Source organism: Phodopus roborovskii, unplaced genomic scaffold, assembly GCF_943737965.1.
Source record: "Phodopus roborovskii unplaced genomic scaffold, PHOROB, whole genome shotgun sequence".
Classification (NCBI taxonomy): Eukaryota; Metazoa; Chordata; class Mammalia; order Rodentia; family Cricetidae; genus Phodopus; species Phodopus roborovskii.
Genome location: NW_026126409.1, coordinates 27703617 through 27727128, shown reverse-complemented (window position 1 = coordinate 27727128; position 23512 = coordinate 27703617). Strand labels below are relative to the sequence as shown.

At 38.1% G+C, this 23512-nt stretch overlaps 3 protein-coding genes across 3 annotated transcripts in view; 1 reads left to right on the top strand and 2 right to left on the bottom strand.

Annotated features, from left to right (window-relative positions):
- The window catches only part of Saraf (store-operated calcium entry associated regulatory factor), a 735200-nt gene that overhangs the window by 633969 nt on the left and 77719 nt on the right, over nt 1–23512 (bottom strand). The gene's annotated exons all lie outside the window — the stretch shown is intronic.
- On the bottom strand, nt 19194–22253 carry Purg (purine rich element binding protein G). The gene is made up of 2 exons (XM_051182255.1): nt 22097–22253; nt 19194–21829 (listed from the first exon to the last, which is right to left on the bottom strand). Exon 2 carries the CDS (start codon nt 21821–21823, stop codon nt 20774–20776), a length of 1050 nt encoding a protein of 349 aa, XP_051038212.1. The 5' UTR covers nt 21824–21829; nt 22097–22253; the 3' UTR covers nt 19194–20773.
- The window catches only part of Wrn (WRN RecQ like helicase), a 104083-nt gene continuing 103277 nt past the window's right edge, over nt 22707–23512 (top strand). The window contains exon 1 of the mRNA XM_051182266.1: nt 22707–22831. The gene's annotated coding sequence lies outside the window, so the exon portion shown is untranslated. The remainder of the gene's footprint in view (nt 22832–23512) is intronic.

Sequence of the window (23512 nt, the reverse complement as noted above, 5' to 3'; positions counted from 1 at the left end):
ATGGATGATCTAAAAGGCAAATTAAAAAAAAAAAAAAAAACCAAAATGAAAAAAAAAATACATGAAATTCTAGAATACACAAATACATGTCAGATTAGATCAATGGTTGCTTTTGGGACTAGGAAGGTAGGTGGGCTGTGGGGATGTTGATTGGGAGCAGGAATACAGGAACTTCCTTGGTAATGGAAATCTCCATATCTCTATAGTTACTGAGTATTGCCTGAACGGTGTGGTATTTGACACTATGTAAATTGTGTTTCAGTCAAAAACTGAAAAGCATTACAGTGAAATACAAGTAAATAATCTTACATAAGCATCAGAAGGTGGGTGCCATTTTTCTTTTCAAAACATTCCCCTTTAAACTCTCCCACAAATAGTAACACACTCTGGAATGGAATCCAGGACTAATACTCTACAGGGGGCATGGATTTTAGTTCAGGGATGCAGGTGGAACGTGAATAAGATTTTTATCTTATGCTGCTTGGTAGACATTAAAAAACATTATGTAGTATTTCACGTTTAAAAACCTTGGGATGCCAGTGGCTGGGTCCTAATTTATGACTACCTCATCATTATAATTTTCCCTGTGTTCATCAGTTTTAAAGAGGTTACTTTCTGAGTCAAATATCCAATGGATGATTAGTTTCCTACAGAAATAACCTTATTACACTTTATGATCATTCTAAAAATAAAAGAAAATTATATTAGTTCTGAGAAGAAAAATGCTAATATACTGAACAGAATTTGCTCAAAGTGATGCCAAGTATTCATCTGTAAAGTTAGAACTGTAATCAAAAGCCAATCATTTCTCCAATGTATTCCTTATGGTTATTTCAATTAAAACCTACCAAAGACTTATGCTATCCCATGTCCACATGCCATACAAAGACATTTATAATAATATTTTACCATTCATAATCACCTCTACCTTAAAACAGAGGGACAAATGAAAAGTACAACATCCCTGCACAATGAGGGCTCTACTAAGGATATGTTGAAAAAGTAAATGAATAAGGTCACTTCCCTTAAATTGTTATTCCTTAACTTGCAAAAAAAGTAGTTTCTTACTCCACATTACAAATTCAAATTAATTAAAAGCAAAAGTGTAGGCATATGTTTAATTCAATTAAGCCCAAAACAAAGGAAGGCTGACTCTTAGTCATAATTATCATCATGGCCATTAACAGAAAACTGCATAAATATAAGTTGATATACTTAGAATAAACAATAAGTTAATAGGAAGATAACACGGGTCCCAGGCTATAAATAAAGTTTTCCCCTGACAGTTCAATTACACTAACAGCCCCTGTGTGCCTCTCAGAGGAAATTATAAACACTTGTGCAGTCAACAAAATGGACAGTCAGGTGATGTTTCAGGCAAACGTTTCTGGTAGTTTTACAAATTGCTAAGTGTCAAAAGAAAACAGCGCTCCTGTGCAAGATAGAAGAAAAAAAAAAATACACAGTTCATATAGCCAAGAGGGAAGGCAAGCCTATGATCAGCCCAGTGTTTTATGACAAGCACTGGGGCCCAAACTGTGGCTATTCTCTATATCCTAAAACCTAGAGGTTTACATAAAGGACTTAAAATGAGCCCACCTAGGCTCTTATAAGTTTGTTTTGGGGTAGGATCTTCACTTAGTAGCAAAGGCTGGCCTTGAACTCACTCTGTGGCCTTAGCTAGACTAGCAGTCATGCCTCTGCCTCCTGAGTGGCTGATGCCACAGGCATTTGTCATCATACTTGACTAGTAATGATGTTCGTTTCAATTTCAGAATAAAGGGGTGAGAAAATTCTTGCAGTTGAGAGAAAACACCTAGCGATATCTTAAAAAAAAAAAAAAAACATATACTTCCATTGATTCTGAAGGAAAAGCTGAACACTGGCTAGGAGAGAAACCACTTTAGGAGATCTAGGGCAAGTTTTGAAGTTAGTAGTTAAGTGGTTTTGAAGAAATCATGTAACATCTTTGAAAAATTTCCCTATCTTTTATGAGTGAGTGAATCAAAGTTGATGACGTATGCAGACAAATAGATATTAGGCTGTCAAGTTATTATGGCAAATAATGCCAGGATGAGGACACACACAGAGTAATGGAGTGCAGAGGCAACTGGTCTTTATCGGATGAACTACCCATCACTTGTCTTTCTCTTGATGGAAGCATTTTTTAATTTCGTAAACAAATCTTATTTATTTCTTAATGATGTCTTTCGATGAACAGCAAATTCTAATTCTGATGGAGTCTTATGCTTATTTTTTTTTTTTTTCTTGTACAGCTAGTGCCTTTGGTTTTCTACCCAAGCAATTTTCACTTATGTATCCATGACCTTTTACAAATAACTAAAACACTTCCAACACCAGAAGTTCAGTTTTCATTGCCACTGTTACCTGGGAGTTTCTGTGGCAAAGTGAGTGAGGCTCTCTCCCAATGTGCATCATTTTGTTATACTTCCAGTGGAATCAGGTAGTTTTATGGGTTGGAGAAAATGTTGTTCATGTTTAAGCATCACCATGTGACAGATATTTTGCTATGATTTCATATATCGTAGAATGTTTAATCTTCTTAAGGAGGGTGTGGCTCATCAGTAGTTCTTTTGCTTTGGAATGGATACATGGCCCTGGGGATAGAAGATGGCCCAGGACATAGTGGATGATCAGCAAGGGCAAACTGAGAGAATTTGGACTTCAAGCCAGGTCTAGTCTGCACTATTTATTACATTGTATTAGTGCTTGAGAATTTGGGGAGAACTAGGACCCAGGAAAATTATTAAAGTCACCGCTATTGCACAAGAGTAAAGGAAGTAGATTATAGTGATTTTTGTTTTATTCTTTTCATAGTAAAAGGCAATTCTGGAACTTCTATTAAACTCTTCCTTGATAATTCTAGTCATATACAGCATTTTAAAGTAAAATTTACATATATCATATTTAAATGTATAATTTATAAATATATGATAATTCTTGCAGATTAGGTCAACCTGCATATGGACTTTTTATGGCCATAAATGTAAGGTCAGAATAATCCAATCTGCATATAAAACTCAGATATTAAGATGGCTAATTCCTCAGCAATGCTCCAACTCTGGTACTGGGAATACCAAGGAAGGGGTCATTTAGTTTTTGGAATTTCCTACTTAAAGCTTTGATCACAGTGCTATTAATCCTATTGAAATGGAGAGAATTCTTTTTTTTTTTTTCTTGCTCTGATAGAGTTGGCATAATAAACATGACTGAATTTGAATGTGAGACTGAGGGTGCTGTGGTGATCTAGACTCTTCATTGTAAACACCCACGAAAGGAACAGAGACGTGGTTCTGGAGTTAGTCTGATAAAAATCTGACACATTATCTTCAAACAGGCCTTTGAAAAAGTCTGCTTTCAATTTATTGTGTAGTCACTTGTCAATCTCTTGTTTATAAGAGCATAGGTTTATGACATTCATGAAGTTCTCAAAAAATAAAATATTGTAGTATAAATCCAATAAACTAGGCAAATATAAAAAACAAACATAGAGAAAAGGCTCCTTAGCTGATTAGACCTACTATGCGAATGAGGTAGTTAAAATTCACAATGCAGGTGCAATGGCAGGGTATGACAGGAGGACAAGAAAGGATCAGGTTGCTCAGGCAGGGAACTGCGTGTGTGTTTGAAGCTGGAAATCTAGGCTGCTGTGTTGACAGGTCAGAATCCAGTTAAGTCCTCTGTGTGTTCACCAGAGCACTGAGTAGCTGTGTCCAAAACCACTAAACAGTTAAGTGTAGACTTGAGCCTAAAGACCATGTAAAATCAAGAAAGTGCCTACAACGTTAACTTATTTCTAGTTTCTTTCTTTTTTTCTCTGTCTTTCTTACTTTTTTTATTTCTGAGATAGACTTTCATGTAGTCCAGGCTGGCCATGAACTTCTGTTCTCCCGTCTTCACCTGGGGTTATGGGCGTGCACTACCATACTTGCCTAAAATGCAGTTTTAGAAACCCTTTAAATGAACTATAAAAACTGACCAACTTTTGTTTTCAAGTTTGCCACCTAAAATTTGTGTTAGCATGAAGGCTTTAAATATCAGTGGGCTCATTAACACCTTGTTATTTAAATATTAGGTAGGCTGGTGATTACAGCGAATCATGTCATCTGCCAGGGCCTCTGCTTTGTAGGTCTAAGTGGTGTTAGCAATATTCAACTAATTTAAGTCAGGATAAAATGAGGTTGAGTACGTGAAAGAACTCTGAAAATGATTCCAAGTTATCTACAAATTGCAATTTAAAGATCCATATTTATTTTCAGTCTTTAACTTAATTATAAAATATTTAATAATTAATGGACAGTCACAGGAAAATGTTCAGGATATATCAGTTCCACGTATCTCTGAGTGGTTTGTACTGCAACGTTGCCGTGTGAGAATTGGTGCATCTGCTGACTCACTAACACAACCCAAACAGAGTCAGACTTGCCCCATTTGGCTCATCAGTGACAGAGTCATCATAGTAAAGAACACTGATGGATGTTTATAAATCCTCTTATGTGAAAAGGAATCTGTGACTATACAGTGAATGAACTAAAACTAAAGTGAGGTAGAATACAAAAGCCTAAGGCAGGGAGAACAGCTATGCAATACATGTCACAACTTCTTGCCTTCCAACTACAGAAATAACGGTAGCATTATATGAGTCTTCATGGGGTTGCATAAATACACTTCATGCTCATTGCTCAGGAAGTCATTACCACTTGAATACAGTAGGCATGAGATGAAACAGATTGTTATTTTAATCTTAGGACAGTAAGAGAGATTTGGAATGGTGAAGACAAAATTACTGTCTAAAATAGTACTGTTGTATTTGTTTGTTTGCACGAGTAAAATATATTTAGAGCACTGACAGAATGTAAACAATCATATTTATAGGATCAATTGCTAAAAGTAAAATACAGCTAATTACGGTAGCGTCAAACACTCTTCTCATATGTATGAACACACTGCCTGGAACATGGCAGAGAAATGAAATATGTGTTTAATGGAGATACAAGTTTGATTAGGCTCCAAAAGATGTTTAGAATCAAGTAACATTGGACATGGCACAAAAATGTCCTTAAGTAGAATTTAGAATGTGTAGGAAACAGAAGGCCCCGTATCAAATTACTCCTTAATTTGTGAGGCATCTCTGAAACAAAGAAGACATAGTATTCCTTGCAAGTTTTAAGGATCACTTTCTCTACCACTTGTCACCATTTAGAATTCTAAGTACTGTGACTTCAAAGGCAGGAAAGGAGCAGGAAGAGGAACAGTGCTGATTAAGTGAGGAAGAGCTGATTTAGGCAATCAGCACAGGGCAAGGTGTGGAGGGGAATGCAAAAGAGGAAGACAGAGGCGCTTTCAATTCATATTCAAGTCAAGGAGATCAGAGTTCTCATATGGGAAACTAAGTTTAAAGTATATTTAATCAAGATTTAGGTTATGCCTAAAAATTTCATCAAGCTAGAAGAACTGCCTACTTAAAGCTTTTGTGTCTAGTTAAAACTTATTGTATGATCATCAATTAATTTCTGTTACCTTCAACACATACACACACAAACACACAAACACACAAACACACACACACACACACACACACACACACACACACACACACACACACACCCAGTAGGTTAATCATGGGGACTGGGCAAATTAGAAATAAAACTGTAAAGCAGCCATAACTAAATACGAAGGATGCTAAGGATAGGATGGTCAGTAAATGTCAGATGCAACAAAGAGCAGCTGGAGAAGATGAGGGCCATAGAAGGAAGTCGAATATAGCTAAAAAATTTGACTGGCTCAAGGGATACAGGCAATTAGAAGGATCCATATTTCACATATCCTGCTCAATCCTCTCAAGTGAAGAGTGAGCAGAATGGTATCCCCAGAATTACATGACTTGTCCTAGGCCCATCTAGAAAAATCCAGATCTGGCTCCTGAACATAATGACTTTCCTTGTAATAGTATTGTTGCACATCATGAGTTCAAAGGCAAGACTGGAATTCTTTTAAATTCCACAAAGACTTAAAATAAGAGTGGAAGTAATAAACACCTAAAATTCTTTGGCTGTCTTAAATATAGTATAAATACAGCATGTAATTTAGAATTCATATGCATTTTAGTTTAAAGCCATGCTATGTAACAAACTTGCTAATAGTAACATATCATTTAGAATTAATTATTAAGAATCTAGAGAATCAAGTTGTGTTTATCTAAGATTAGTCTTTTCTATATAAAATGCAAAAGTTTCTATCAAATGCTATGTAGATTCTATATAATAAGCCTACACATCAGACACAAATACCTTAGTGGAAGGAACTGCTTGTATAGCAGTGTAATGTATCTTCAAATGGAGGTTACAGCCTTCAAAAGAGGTTGAATAATAAATGGTGATTATCACGTGAAATCATACATACTTATCTAATTGCTCATAAACTTGCTTCAATACAAATATGGTTTAATAATGCTAAAAGAACAAGAATTCAAACTAGCATTAGTTACCATAAGTGCCATAGGCATTCTACATTCTAAATACATTTAGTATTTAGGCAAATGATTTTAAAAATGAAAGCTCAGAACTTGGGGACTTTCCAGGCTGAAGTTCAGTGTTATCTACAGGTCTTTATTTGTAAAATATTAGTTCTAATCTTATATCAGAGTCTCCAAGCAGAGGGATGGCTAAATTGTGGAGCTGGTAGCTTGAGCTCTGGAGAATTCAGGCTATTAAGTGGAGCTCTGGGATTTAGGTCTGCTAATAACATACAATGAAGGAAGATTTGAAATAGTGAAAGAAGCCCTGAAAAGGAAAGCAACCAGCCAGTTGTAACACACCTCCCTAGTTAAATCCTTTGAATTTAGTGAAAAAATTTTCCTTAATGGGAAAAGAAAAAAGCTTTCTTGTGTTGAGTGTTGTTATGGTCAAGGTTTTAGAAAATAATATTTGGGCCTTTATTGTCATGAAGTGCATTTTTATTTTACATCCATATTATTTTATAGCCAGATATTATTCCCACAATCGTTGTTTTATGCTAAAAAGTTTCATACTGTATTAAACAAAGACTTTTAAAATTATTTAATGAATATTGATACCGTCAGGCTTTAGGAAGGCATCCAATCTGATACTAGTATTGTTAGAAGAAAACAAATCTCTGCCATCCACTGCAAGGAGCCATATAAAATCTAGAATTTAAGCCTACTTATCCTGGTGACTGCAGTTTCAAATGTTGAACAAATAAGCAAGCACAAAATGGCCACAAGTCTCCCAGTTTTCAGAATAAAAGCTTACTCTCAAAGGAAGAGCTCCCAGGACAGAATATCCTCCACTCAGTCAAAAGGATTATGTGGGAAATCTTCATATGCATTAAAGGGCTTCACCATTCTAGTGGCAATAACTATAAATCCATTACTGAGAGAAGAGGGGGGTTAAGAGGCTGTTTGCACATTTTTAAAAAAGGCTGTGAAAAAAAAAAAACACATTGGGACTGGGCTAGGGAGAAGTGGGGGAGATTAATGATGTTGAAGTTCAGTTTCTCCAGGAGGAAATCTTCTTTAAATTGGCTCCATACAAATAGCATGGTTGAGTACTAGGAGATTATTAAATGGTTTATGATACGCATTTTTTTTGGACACAGAAAAAGACTACAAGTGAGGCATTAAAAAATGTCCCCCAACTAAGGATGTTTTTATATTTTCAATATTTTAAGAGAAAAGGCTGATAAAAATTGTGTGAGTCTTGGAGGGTCAAGTTGTGAGAGCCTCGGGCTGCAGAGAATTTCAAAACTGTCTGGGCTGTGAAACCTAGGAAGGGAGTATGCAATCAGTGGGGGAAGGAAGCAAGGGCAGCTGGAACTATGGAGGCTGACACTGTTGTCCTCGGTATTCACTGGCTATATCAAAAAGCTGGCTAATGCAACATCACAAAATAAAACACCTACGTTTACACCTTAAGTCTCATGTGTTTAAAGCAAGCAACAAATATTTGCTTTGATAACATGCTACAGTATTTGCATGTAAGCAATTTCAGCTAGAAAAATGAACTTTACAGTTTAAATTGATGGTAATGAATAGCTCTCAACCGGAGGTGGTGGCTGACACCTATATTTCTAGCACTCTGGAGGCAGAGGCAGGGGAAGCTAAAATTACCTAGACAGTGTGAGGCTACCCCGGACAACAAGAAACCTTGTCACAACTGCCACCACCATTGTTACCACAAACACCACCACCACTAAGCTTCCAGATAACCATAACAAGATATGAACAAGACAATTAAAATGCTAATTTCAGAACTACTCTACCAACTAAACTATAATCCGTGGAGATAAAAATCCAAACTGACCTTGTTATTAAACCATGTCACTAATGTCTGAGTATCACTGGAGTAAAATCTTCTTCCACTTTAGGTTTTTGAAATGTGTGTGTGTGTGTGTGTGTGTGTGTGTGCGCGCGCGCGCGCGCGTGCGTGCCCGTGTGTGCACACATGTGCATGGCGTGCATGAATGTGCAGGTCCATGTATGGAGATTTGATGACACCTTGCTGGGGTTGGTTCTTTCCTTTTACCAGGTGGGCTCTGAAGATTACACCATCAGGCTTGGCAGCAAGTGCCCTTACCTGCTAAGCCATCTCAATGGCTCAAATGGACTCAATTTTAATGGTGCTAAGAACTTGTCAGAAGCAAATACAAATGCAACATTTAAGGGTATACTCTTTGACATTATCATGATAAGTTTTTCTAGTTTCTCAGAGGCACAGTGGAGATTCTGTGCTGTTTTTAAAGGAGACTACTGGTTTCAAACAATTTCTTTGAATTGTTAGACCCAACCCTAGGTGAGTCACATGGCAATAGGTGCTGTAAGTACCAGCTGCCTTGCTGAACTTGGACTTTTTAGAGCTACAATGAGATTGTTTTATAGCTTTGAAGTTAGGATGACAAATAACATGCATTGCCATGAATGCTCTCCTCCCTCTCTATAGATGCAGATTTCCAGGCAACATTTTATGGCAGATGATCCAATATAACCCAAAGGAGATGAATCCAGTTTCCATGACTTCATCAAGAACGAGGCACAGGAGCAGAGGACTGGGATCTATATGACTGCTAGTTATTTGTGTATATATATAACTTATAACCAATTCATCTAATTAGTAAAGGCTAAGAGAAATTAGTTCTACTTTAAAAATAATTATTAGTGTTGGAGATGGAACTCAGGGCTTGAAGACATTAGGCAAGTGTTCTTTCGCAGAGGTACAGCCCTCAAAACTGGTGTTTGTAGTTAGAAATGGGTAAAGTGTATTTGGACAATGTTTTCACATCATTGGCAATTTGAAATCGAATACTTCTGTATTCAATTTGACTAATTAACAGAGTTGAATGCAAAATCTCATATATTATTCCTAATAAGCTCTTAGAGTTGAAAAGATGCAGGTAACAACTCTTTATGTATACTACATTAAGTACCCACCTAGTCTGCCTATACTGTCTCCACTAGGCTGGCAAACATGGAGTAAGTTACTTATTAAAAATTAAGCAATTTTAAGTATTATTTCTTAGACAATATGTTTAATGAGTGCCCCTGGGAACAATTTCCATTGAAAACAATGGGTCCAAACATTAAGAACCATAAACTGTGTTATATATTTTTCTCTATCTTGTAAATACTGTGAAGACTCAGAAAGATGGTGAAGATTATATTATGTATTTTTAAGGAAAGGAGTTAATTTTGCCTCACTTATATTTCTCAAGAAATGAGCAGCAATTAAATCCCTTAAGTCTATTTTTACCTAACCCATGAATCATTCATATTACTTGATAAACATTACAAAATGTAAAATTTAGAGACTAGAGCAATTTCTAGGTTCCTTCAGGTCTTAATATCTTACATTCAATAGCTTGTAAGTAATATTTTGAGTAATCATTCACTTTCCTTTCTTGATTTATGCCAGAATTACTTAGTAAATTAAAAACACGCTTCAGTATCCTTATATTTGTGTGATGATTTTTATGTCTTTATAAGTCATCCCTGCCAGACAGACCTTGAGATAGCTGTTGAAAAGTAAGATGGAACCAAAATGGTCATTAAATGGAATGAGTATGAAGAGAATAAAACAATTAATCAAAACTCTAGTCAACTTATAAAATGGTGTTTTCGCTTAGTGAATATCTTAAGGGTCTAAGTTCTTCCTACTAGGATACTCGTTCTAAATTTTCCTTCTACTATCTTTATAGGTTTGATATCACAGCAGTACTTAATGCCACAGCTCAGTAGCATCCATTGTTCTGAGATGTGTTAGAAATGCATTTTTAGACGTCTTCTCACTCCATCATCCCACTGCACGGAAATGAAGTTGGCTATCAGCAGCCTGGGGTATAACAAGCCCTAAACTTTCCTAAACCATCATCCCAAAGCAATGGGGAAAATACAGGCCTGTAAATTGAGCACTGACCCTGTTGGTAATTCAGTGTGACAGGGAGTGGAATAACGTGCCAGAGTAACATGGGGGAATGGTGAGCTCTCAGTCAGATGGCAGGAAAAAGTTGTAAGAAACAAGCAAACCTCTCAATAATAGTCATAAGATTTATTTCCAGACTAATTTAACATAGCCAGTTATCTTCAGTTCATGAAAAGCAACATAGTGAACAGCAGTTTGTCTTTTCGGTCCCTAGGGACAGAATCAGAATGATTCATCTATGGTCCCACCATTTGAACGCTTTAAAAATTACTGATACTTATTTGAAATAGTTGACCAGGATTAAAAGTTCAGTCTATAATCTACATTTAAGATCAAGTAAGTTCTATTTGTGAACAGCAACCTAAAACTAATGAGTACATCTTCATTTAAGCAAACATCTCTTGGTGAGATTATAGGGAATAGTTTTTGATAAAATAGTTCTCAGTAATGAGTGAGGACAGCCTATGTTTTATCAAAGTTGGTGTGTGTGTGTGTGTGTGTGTGTGTGTGTGTGTGTGTGTCTAAATAAGTCTTACAGGTAGCCTGGCCTAACTTAGCACAATCTTTGTTTTGGGTGTCAATTTAGTTGACAAATATACTAGTTGGAAAATATGGAGCCAATTTTTAAATCTCTGGAAAATTATAATGAAGATATTAATGTTGTTATACAGATTAGAACGTCTATATGAAGGGCCCAGCAATGTAGTAGTTTAAAGTAGATAATTCAATATTGGTTATTAGTACTGATAAAACCTTTATTATCACCCCTTTTACCCACATCTCTCTTTTTAAAGACAGGGTCTTCTGTAGTCCAGATTGGTTTAATTTGCTATGTACCCAAGAATGATCCTGAACTTTCTACTCATCTTAAACTCTTAGCTAACTATAGTAAGATGCCAAGAATGGCCTAATGAACAGTCGTCCTTTCTTACAGTCCATATAGATCTAGTTTATTTCAAAGAGCAGTTCTGGCTTTTATCATGTTTTATTTGAAAAAATAAATAGGGTGAAAGTAGGGCCATGGTGGTAGACTCTTACTGAATTCCAGTCCGTACAGTAGGTGAGAGGGAAAAAAGATTATTAGTGAACTGAATACTAGGATTCTCTTTTTATACCTGGTTATAACATTGTAAACTTTTTAGAGTATGGACACAGCAATAGATTTCATCCTGTTAGAATTCTAGATTGTGAAATCATTGGTACAAATCTTACTGCCAGTCTGAAGAACATGGAGGCCAATACAGCAGTTTCTGAAGCAAATTAGCAAGTGGCAAGAACATTCTAACATAGTTTTCTCTATTCTTAGCTCATTACTTTAAGGTTCTAGTGTTTTGATCTGTTGTGAAGTTTTTGTATTTCAAGTGTATACTTTTAGGTAAAGCTGTTTGCAGTGTTTGACAGTAGGCTGAAGAAAATCTCTCCAAATGACAAATGCAAAGACTAAATAGTTCTCTCAGTTCTACTGAGATTCCAAACACCACCAAGAGAAGCAATTGAAAACTGAAAATATACTGCTATTTTGAGGAAAGGGAGGAGAAAACAGAGAAAGAATTATGTGTAAAATAGTCAATTCATTCCATGGAATTTGTTCAAAATAGATTAGCTAAATCACTCCTGTGAACTACCATTAGGCCAAAAACATGGAATGTTTTGGGGAAAAAGAATTGTATGTGCATTAGTGTTTTTAAGACAACCAAAATATTGTGTTTATGTTCTTTAAAACACAAGTAGGTTACTCCTAAATGCTGCCTTTGATAAATAGTCTATTGAGATCGGCATCACTCATTTAACATTTTTTTTTTTTTTTTTTGGCACAATGGAGGACTAGAGTGCCTACAGGAATACAGGAATGCCCCTATGACCAAAGCCTATCTACTTCTCCATTCATCAATCCTTGTATTTTCTCAAGGTTTAAACAACAACTAAACCATTAGGATATTTAATCTATGCATAACCTAATAAGTACAGACATACACAAGAGATCCATACTGTTCCAGGTAAGTGTTCTTGTGTTCAACAACGTTATTTGTACAATAGTATTCAATACAGCTAAAGAATAGAGGATGAGAGTCAGTAATTCATTCTCTGGGACACTAGGACAACAGTGGCCACATACCACTTAGCATTGTATTTTATGATTATTTCAGGAATAGCATTTCAACAATGATGCTAGGTTTTAAGAATTACTTTGTCATGCAGAATGTAAGAGATTATCAAACATATATAGAACAAGCCACACTCCTTCAAAAATGAGATGTCACATTTAAAAATGTTCCCCTGAATAAAAGTAGATGACAACAGTAGTATAAAGTGTAAGACAATGTAGTTAGTATTCAGCAACTGGTTTTGAGGATCTAGGACTTTATCTTGTGTGGCTAAGGAGATCACAGGTGCCATGGAACTGACGCCAGTGTTGTTTGTCTAATTTTCAGCGTTGGTATCCCTTACCTACTGACTCTTTCACACTCCACTGATGCAGAGTTTAAGTTAGGAGCGAACCTAACACTGTCCTTTTGTCACAGGAAGAACATACCTAACAGAAGTTATATCATTTCTTTAGGGCCAGCTCATGTGTTATATAGAATCAGGTCTTACTACTTTCCCCAGTTCCTCTGTTAAAGGTTAAGAAGGGATTGGGAATATCTCTCTTATTCATGTCAGATTGATTTCTTGTCATAGAAAAACAAAAACAAAACTATCAACTACTGATTTTCTGTTTCTTTTCTTTTTGTTACTTTTATACAACCTCATAGAATCCACAATAAATACAATCCCAAAGAGTATTATCCCACAGAACCACTTTCTCTATAGTACTTTCTGATGTGAGAAAGTCTGGCTTTACTCAGCTAAGTTAGTCAGATTTATACCATTAGTTTAATAAAGATTAAGAAGAGAAATGGTTCTCCCCTTCAAACTTACACTTCGAACAATTCAAATACTGAAGTAAATTTTAGGGGTCAGTTTTGTTTTTTAAATCTTAATATTTCCTAAAAACCCAGAAAGTATATAGAACAGTGGTAAAGACGAAGCATAAGATGATGACGTGAGAAGGCACACAATTGCAATTGTCAGAATCGATCTTAGCGAAGACAGTCTTCTATCTGAACAAGCTATTTTTGCCATGCTCATAGAAGGAAGTGCCTGCCCAGTGACAACACTGACCCCTGCACTTCAGTATGTTGGTGGGTGTCCCTGTAGTCAGTAAAAACAAACAATTTTTCACAAGGAAAACACAAAAGGTAAAATTTAGGAAGGATAATGTACCAAAAACATCATGGGAACTCTGACTAGGAGCTGGAAATTATTAATGATTTTGCCCTAAATTTAAACACAATTCATTTTTGAAGGTGAATTTCACTTTTTTGGGGTCTATTCTCTAGGAATACAGAGAAATATGTAAACACCACCTAAGTTTAAGCCAGTTTTACAGCTCTAACAAAGATGGTGAGCTACTCATTAAATATGATGCAGTTCTCTCATGATTTTAAAAGGATCATATCTACTGACAACACCTCTCTCCTTTTGAACAGCAATTATACCACCAACCACTCAGATACTACTATAAAGTTTAAGCCATGTCTTTTAACTTTCATATTTTGTTCTCAGAAAGTTTACAGATATCTATCTATTCAAAGAATCACTTGGAGGCTGAAGAGAGGATTCAGTGACTGCTCTTCCAGAGGACCCAGGTTCAATTCCCAGCACCCACATGGCAGCTCACAAGTGTCTGTAACTCCACTTATAGGGGATCCAACACCTTCATACAGACATACATGCAGGCCAAACACCGATACACATAAAATAAAAATAAATAATTAAAAAAGAACCCCTCAATCTATGTTTAAGATATATTCTAATTATTTCTAATTCTGTTAGATATTTTACCCTGGTTGCTTTCACTTATAAAACTGAAGGGTTCAAGGGCAGAACATTTATAATGTTTCAGGTTTTTCTTTTCTTTTCTTGGTAGTCAACAGAAAAGAGGTCTTATAGTATATATCTGTATGTCGTCCCCCCCCCCCCAGGAAATGTCGGAGAACTATTAAAGTAGTTTTGCTTACACTTTCAGGAATAGTAATACCTGACACTTCTTGTTTTCTTTTGTCTAACCTTATTTTTCAACAGTTACATTTGCTATGTCATATTTTTCCAGCAGATGACTTAGTTGTACTTATAGCCACTCATTCCCCAAATCATCATAGGCCCAGAATTTCTGACAGACTCTGGTCCATTAAAAAAAAAAAAAAAAAAAAAAGCCCAACTTTTTCAGAGCTTGGAAGTGGCTTAGCGGCAGAGTGTTTGCTCAGTATTGGCCCTCAGTTCCACACACACACACACACACACACACACACACACACACACACACACTACACACACACACACACACACACACACACACACACACACACACTCCAAAACAAATTCAAGAAGCAAACAAACCAAAATATAGTGCTTCAAATGCTTAGGGACAGTGCTGTTTCTTTGTGTAGAGTTGGATTTGAAGAGCTGTTAAATAAGCTTTATACCTTTCTTATTATACAGACGAATATTTTATGTTAATAAATCAAGTGATTTCAACAAAGCCATAATATCAAATCTTTCACTGCAGTTCTAATGTTCATGTACTCATAATGGCAAGGTCTTTGGATGCAAAAACAGCAGCACAGCTTGTAAGAATCGAAAGCTACAATTTGTTAAAGCTTTTAAATATCAGTGCTGTTCATTAGAGAACAGTTAACCTCACATACCACTTGGCTATATTATGAATACCCAGATCCTCCTGAACTAATGTGTTACTTCAGGAGAAAATAGCAATATTTTTTTGAGAGAGGAAAAATAGGGTGATATGGAAGGTGAGGTGGTTAAAGAAAACTAGGATGTGAAATCGCATATTTTTACACTTAAAAAATAAACAGACATCTGTAATCTAAATCAATATCAATGGAGTCACATGCTATTTTCTCGATGTCTTTCCTGTATAAAACTAAATGATATGCTAACCAAATAAAACATGGCATTTAGTAAAAAGAAAATAATTCCTTAAATGCCAGACCTAAAGTTGATACTGTTAGGTATGGGAAGGTGCATATGTTTATGCATTTAAAAAGAATATATGTATATGCATGCCTGTACATGAGAATGACTCTAAAAGGAAACACAAGAAAGTGATAACACTAGTTGCTACTTTTCAATGTTTACTGTAGCATCTTATTATTTTGGAGGCAGAGTTTCATGTAGCTCAAGCTGTCCTCAAACTTGCTATGTAGTCGAGGATGACCCTGGGCTTTGTTCTTCCTGCCTTCATCTCCCCAGTGTGGGTGTTATAAGTAGTGTGGCAATCAAACCCAGGGTTTTCCATTGTAGGCAAATACTCCATCTACTGAACTATATCCTTAGTCCCATTAACCTGGTACTATATGAATATTTTTTCCTACTAAAATGTTAAAACTTACTATTAAAATAAATTTAAGTGACTGAAAACTGTCACATCAGATTAAGAACAAAGGCTGATTTTTTTCTATTATTCAAGAAAATAGTAAAAACTTCCCATAAAATCTACCTATGCACATTTGACCATATTTCTTTTATTGTTGATTTCCTGTGATCTAAAAACCCAATCTTCATACAATATTGGAATCTTTCCTGTACCACAGTGCTGTAATACTGTAGATCACAGACTGTCTCAACAGCAGGTGAAGCCTGTATTCACCTCATTCAATGAGCTAGCCATTAGCCACAATTCCTCTATGAAAGTCAAGAAATCCTTAAGGAAACTTCAGAAAGATTGTAAGGAATCTTATCTGGCAATGACAAATCTTTGATATGAGCCATTTTGGGGGCACAGAATCAATGTTAACTTTTTTTTGACAAAACGTCTTGCCAAAGACTTTTGGTGTTTGGGTAAAGACAGATTTCAGAATAGGTGGCGACTCACTAAAGCCCTCCCCTAGAGTTTGGAAGAGGATGTCATGGTTTCAGTGAAAGACACTTGGAAGGAAGCAAGAAAAATTTACATAAAGATCCCAGTTTTCAGACAACAAATTAAAACTCAAATTAAGCCTCATTTAAATATTAGATAAACTATAAAACAAATCTAAAGGAATGACAATAAATACATCACTTTTCAATGGTAGCTGCTAAGTAAAAACGACTATCTCAGAGTATATTCCAATTTCATCCTCTTCAAACTGTGCAGCTCAGATAAATGTTTATTTTACTGAAAATATTTGCAAAATTACAATATAAATACAAGATTATATTAAGATAGGGTGACTATATATAATGTTTCTTATCTATAGATATAAAATGAATGCAATAAATATAGCACACTCTTGATGAATTGTTAGTACACAGTGTTTCTCAGTAAAGTACATACAACCTATTATTAAGCAACAATTATCTAGTTTTCAAATATACATCTTCAAATGTGTTCAGGGTAGAAGGATGTACCAAATCCCCCAGTTCCCTTTTGAGATGTGAAGGTTAATACTTTTTGCAGACTTTAAAATATCCTATTTATTTTAGCAACTTATAAAGCTCTTTATATTCCTTACTTGAAACTATTTCTTTAGTCTGGTGATTTTCAAAACATAAGCTAACCATACTTTTAATTCTAGCGCTGAAGCATGTACTGCCCTTTTATAACTTAAACACATTTTAACAATGAAACAGAATCATTAAGAAAGTTATCTGGCCAGATTCCCCAATTCAGTTTTTAGAGTATTATGGGAAGTCCCAAGTAGATATAGTCTGAACTGCAATACTAATCTGGATTAGTTTTATATTATTCTAGTCCTTAATACAAATATGAAATCTACTTTAAAATTCCTTGTTAAATGAACTGAGATTTGTCTTAAAACCATCTTCTGTCCTTTTCCATTATACCGGCTTAATGGAAACCTGTTACAATAGTTCTAACACAAACATGTGCATGCAAGAGATCACCCTACAGATTCTAACTACATAGTTACTGAAACACATCCTGCCTGTCAAGTGGCGTAAATGTACATCTTCTATATACAAAAGGTAAAGTGCATTATTAAATTAGTGAACTGACAGATTGTCTGCCTGGACCATATAGCTTTCAAATAGACAAATGTGAAATTCTCCCATTAGAACCAATTATTTCAAGAGGCTCTAAATAGCTTTTCCACCCTGTCATTTATTTATTTATTTTTTTTGGCCATGCTCTTTAGTGCAAATAAGCTTGTGTTTGACTCAAGTTTAAGGGACATGGCAGTTTGGGGCTTTAAGAAGGAAAATGATAAAATGTGGCAGAACTTGAATATCTTTATAATACATTGCATCTTTTGCATATAAGCAGCCCTAGTGTGCTGCTTTCAATCGTTAGGAGCACATAACTACTGAGGAACCCGTTTCCAGATTTTATACTATTAGCTTATATTATTATAGTTTGAGTCTGTCCACATTACGTTCGATTACTATGTGCAAACACCATCAATGTTTTAGTATTATACAGTGAACTAGTAATTTTGGTTACTAACTTCAATGGTCATTCTTTTTTACTTCTAACACCCAGTTTCCTTAAGAGTTTAATGCCTTCAAGGCAAGGATCCTGTTATTTTGAAGAATACCATGTACACTTGCAGCTCCACTTAGGTTACAAATGACAATAAATAAAATTTATATTGCACAGATAAAAATAGTAGCTTATTTTATAAGATACATGGTAATACACATCCTAAATCCAGATGTTTGAACTGGATCACAATTATGGCTAATGAACTCTTGGGAATTTTAAGTATCAAAAAAAATCATATCATCATACCATTTTTCAATGAATATATTAACTATGTAAAGGCAAACAAAGGATTGGTAAAAGTTTTAGTGATTCTAGAGTGTGTTCAATTGCCAGTATATATGTATCTACCCAATCTGTAGCTTTGAGATGGCAAAAACTTTGAAGTATACATACAGGGTAGAAAATCTGGCTATTTAACTAGTTCTTTACTTAAATAATGTGAAATGAAGCTAATAATATGTATATACAGTGAATTAAATATATTTATCTTCATTTCTGACATAGTATCTTGTGTGTATATATGCACATATGTATATACACACTCAAACCTCATCAGACTAAAAACCAAAAAGAAATCAGTTCATCCTAATGGATATAAATATTTTTAAAAGGAAGATTTTAAGAGAGAGCATACACTCACAGCAATAGTGATAGGAACAATTGAATAATGGAATATTCACAGCTCCAGTTTGCCGAAATCTGACAGGTTAATTATTATTGATAGGCACTATGATGGGCAGCAATAACAATCAGTAGTACAGTAATTCAAGTGCACACCACTCCTTCATATACCCAAACTACTTTTTAGCAAGCCTAAATAGTTACGTTATTTTACAGTTAGGACTGTTTAAGAATCCTTGCTACTTTTATAGTCTCAACACCCACCATGTGCTATTGACTTTAGTACTAACATTATCTTCTAACCTTCGGTTGTTCCCGTGATCCAGATGGTTCACAATGATAATGAACTGAGTGAGACTCCATCATAGTACTTCAAGAAATGTGAAATATAATCTGCAACCAACAGCAGTAGGTATGTCTGGGTTACTAGCTGCTTGTTCTTAAGTACCAGAAACCGATGAAATCAACTTTCTTAATCCCACAGTTTCCGTAGTGACCTAAGTGTAATGTGCTTGGGAAAAAGTTCCAAAGAGAAAATAGTTAAAAATAAATTCTGAATTACTTATAACATATCAGAGAAGAACCACACTCTGTCCTCAATCCTCCCAGCCAGCTCCTACCAACGAGAACTGTATTTGAGGAGTTGAAAACAGTGTCTTGTCTCTTAAACATGATTATATGGACTTACTGTGGGGCAGTAACTGATCCTAGGACCAAACACAATTTCATTTAGAATAAAATGTATCCCAACAGATGAAATTTTAGTCAGTTAATAAGGGGTACTGGTACATGTATATTCTATACCCACTTGTTTAAAAATTGCTTGAGTGTTTAAAAATTCAGGTGGCACTTTCTGGAAAGTGAGTTTTAATACAGGCAAATGGATACATCTTGTATAGAGTAAACCTCTTTAAGAATCAGAGGAGCACCTTGGAAATTGCCTGAATTTTCCTTTTAAATGTTTATAACCAATCTCATTTCCAAATATTGTATTTCCCAGACCGTAAGTTTGTATTCTAAATGCTTTTTTCTTTTTTCTTCTCAGTAAAAGAAGGTTTTTCTTTTGGAGTTAAAGTATCTGTATCAATATCAGGTTTATAATGGAAGTGTGACATGGTTTTAAGGGCAGCAAATGCTAAAGTGCTACTAAAATATATTAGATGTATTTTTACACCTAATTTTTCAATCAGCTGGTGCACCAACCCTATGAAATACATGAACAGGGAAGCATAAAATATAACTTTGAACGTCCATGACAGATTTTAAGAAAAAAAAAAAAAAAACCAAACAAATGCAAATGACCATAAAAGGCTAGAACATCAAAATTTCCATAGCAAAGCCACAGGGTGAAGCCTCCCTCTCAACAGTGATATAAACATAATTCTCCAAACTTTGCAAAGTCAATAAAATATGTAGTATAGGAAACAGAGATGAGATTGTAACTAGTTTAGAATAATTCATTAAAACTCTTCCATGGCTTTGATATGGCAACTAAAACTGTAGGGTTACCACAAAATTTGAAATTATAGAACATATATAGTAACTGTTAAGGAATTTGACATTGTATTTGAAAGGTTTAATTACCTAAAAATATTTGATCTTTTAGAGGGGTATTAGTTAATATTCAGTTATCCAATAAACAATATATTCCTACTCGTACTTTCATAAAGACTTATACTAGGAGGTCAATTTCTATTTCTGTGGTAACTGTCCTACAGGTAAACTTAGCAACTTTTAATGAAGCATGAATGGGACTTTCTTTGGGGAGGGGGAGGATTTGTTAAACAGAAATTCACACTTTCATATTAAGTAGATGCATCATTTTCAGGATTATGTCATAGTGCAATGTAAATCTTAACTATGGTGTTTAACGGTCAGAATGTCACGATTTGTGCTGATCTGCATACTTCAATCATCTGGAGCAGCTCAAGCAGCTCAGCTATTTAGCTCTGGGGAGGTTAGAATTCCCAAGAGAATCATAGTGATCTATGTGTAACAGAACATGAGAATCAAGACTTCTTGAAGTATAAACTATTAGAGGTATTACTAATAACAAGGGGCCCGAAAGAGGGAAAACTTCTTCAAATGATTGTGGATCGGTACTTTTAGCCAATTAATGATTTTTGAATTTTGCCTGATGGAGTTCAATATCATGCTAGTCGAGGCATTCTTGTTCTTCACAACTGGCCCTTCTGCCGTCCATTCTCTTTTCTTTATGGCTGTTGCAAATTTTCCTCATCTCTTCTTCATACTTGATAAAATTCTCCCCAAACCTTGTCCAAGCTTTGAATGGAACAGTAATAGTATTACGGTAAGGTGGCCTCACCTCACTTACCTTCAGGAAAATTCCATATTTATTAGAGCCCACATCAAAGTAGAACCTTTTATTGTCCACTCTGAAAGAGGTCCCCTCTGGGAGTTCAAGCGGCTCTTCATCACCACATCTTCGTTCTTCTATATCTCCTTCGCCATAGTCTTCAATCAGCTGAACCAAGGCATCACGAAACTCGATCATTCCTTGTGCAGGGAGGACAATAGTCTGTTCCTGGCCCAAACTGTGGCCAAAATAACCTATCATGCCAGTGCCCCGCATCATGGTTTGCCTGATCCTTAGGAAGCGGCCTCGCTGATTCTCCTTTAGGTCTAGGTAGTATTTCCTATTGTCCCTCTCGATATAGTCTGTTTTGAGGACACTGTGAGGATGCTCTTCTGACCCCACCGACACTGGTGGGGAGGGGGCAGAGTGCTTCTGCCGCCTCCTGGAGACTTGCTCTTTGCTCTGGCCATGCTCTTGCCTGTGGCCTTTCAGACCCAGGTGGGCATAGTGTTCGATGAAATCGCCTAGACAGTCCTTCAGCTCTGCTGCCACCGACAGGGAGAGGGTCAGTTTACTCTTTCTGATATTGTCCTGCCGGCCTCTCCCTATCCAGACTTCAGCTATCTTTAGGAAGCGGCCCCGGGAGCTTTGCTTCACGTCTAGGTAAAACCTTTTTTTCTGGATGTCCACTCGTTTGGAGGCCAGCTCCTGAATTTCGGGTGCGCCCCCAGCCTGATTAGGGGTGGCTGACGCGGAGTAGTGGGGGAAGTGAGAGTGCTGGGCCTGGGGATAGAGTCTACTCTTGCTTAGGCCAGAGCCCCCTACATTCTTGCCTCCGCGACCACGGCCGCCGCCGCCGCCACCTCCCCTTCGCCTGGCTCTTTCCATCTTCAGCTGCAAGTGACAAACAGACACACGGGGTGGGATGGGGGAGGGGTGTTGAGAACAATCGCAGACGCCCCTGGGTCCGCACAGCCCCCGCCGCCGCCGCCCGGAACCCCCGCTCTGGCCCGGCTCTCGCGCTCCGGCCTCGGCCGGCTCCGCACCGCGTACGCAGCATCCCTCGGCCGCCCCGGGCCTCCCGTTCCGATCCCCGCATGCCGCCGGCCGCCCCGCTCGGGTTCGGCAGCCCCAGGGGTCCCCCAGCCAGCCGACACTCACATCATCTCCGTCAGCGCCACCGATGCCCTTCACGACCACCGCCGCCGCCGCCAGCTCTCGGCCCCTCCGCCGCAGCCGCCTCCTCCCCGCCTCCTTCCCCGCCGCCGCCGCGCGCTCTGCCCCCCGCCGGAGCAGCGGGGCAGGGGCATCGCCTGCGGCGCCCACCGCCGCCGCCGCCGCCGCCGCCGCGCCTCCTGCGGCCGCTGCCTGGATTCGGGCACCGGCCTCACGCCGCGGGGAGGGCGGGAGGGGGGCGGGGAGCTGCCGGCGGGGCCGGGCTGCGGACCCCGCCTCCTCAGCCGCGCTAGCGGAAAGAGGGGGGCTCGGGCTGTCTCCGGGCGCGCCCTGACGGCAGCCAGCGCGCGGGGACCCGGCGTGCGTGACAGCCGGCTGGAGAGGTGGCGGGAGCCTGTGACTTCCCGCGGCTCGCCCGCACCTGTTCCCAGACTACATTTCCCGGCGTGCCCAGCGGCCGTCAGCTTTGAGCACGCGCGCTGCGCCGGCCTACGGGAATGGCTGCGGTGGGAGGGCGGCGGGGCTGGGAGAAATTAGGCGGGGCCGCGGGCAGAGTGCAGGGGAGGGCAGTCTGCAGAGCAGCCGTGCACCTGGGCGCTTACTGGTATAAAGTTAGTATATTTGGGACCTCGCCCGACGCCTGGGTTGTGGGCTTTGGTCCTCAGCCCTCCATAAGTCATCCTGCTGAAGGAGAAGACCGTGGATGTGGCTGTTCTCAGGGTAACGTGGCTCCCACGCTTTGCTTCTCCCCTCTGCGTACCCTGCCTGGCTATATCTACGCACCTCGAATCGTTGGTGACCCTCTGGCCCGCTGGGCAGACCCCTGGGGTTGTGTTGGGGAGGTTCCTGGAAAGGAAACCTGCCCCCCTTTCTCCTCCAGATCCCGGGGAAAGGGTCCTTGGAGCCTCAGGCCTACTCTGATCCCGTCAGTTAGTGAACTTTACCGCCCCTTCCGCCCGCAGCTGCTCTCCCTCGCGCCCAGAGAGTCTGGGATTTCAGATGAGGGCTGAAGCTGACATAACTAAGTCAGGGGAAGCAACCGGCTTTCCACGGATGGGCAAATTGTACTGGATCTCTTAAGTTCAAGTTATTGTACTTAATAGGCTTGTTGCCTTGTTTTCTGATAGACGTGGTAAAAAACCTGGAGAGCAATCCTTAGGATGCTAATTCAGAGCCCTCCAAATGACAATAATTTAGGTTTTATTTTTCTTTGGTTTTGTTGAGACAGGGTTTCTCGAACTCAAGACAGTTCTGTCTACTCAGCGATGCTCTTCCTGACCTTGTGTTAGCAACTGTATGCAAAGCCTGGGTGGATGAGGCAGTTGGGTACTTGATGTCATTGAGTATTAGTCTTCCCCTCCTTTCCCCTCTTGCCTTGAGGATGGAATCCTCTACTCACCT

What these genes read in the sequence shown, in the direction of transcription:
- Purg (XM_051182255.1), bottom strand. Translation starts at nt 21,823, where the DNA reads ATGGAAAGAGCCAGGCGAAGGGGAGGTGGCGGCGGCGGCGGCCGTGGT.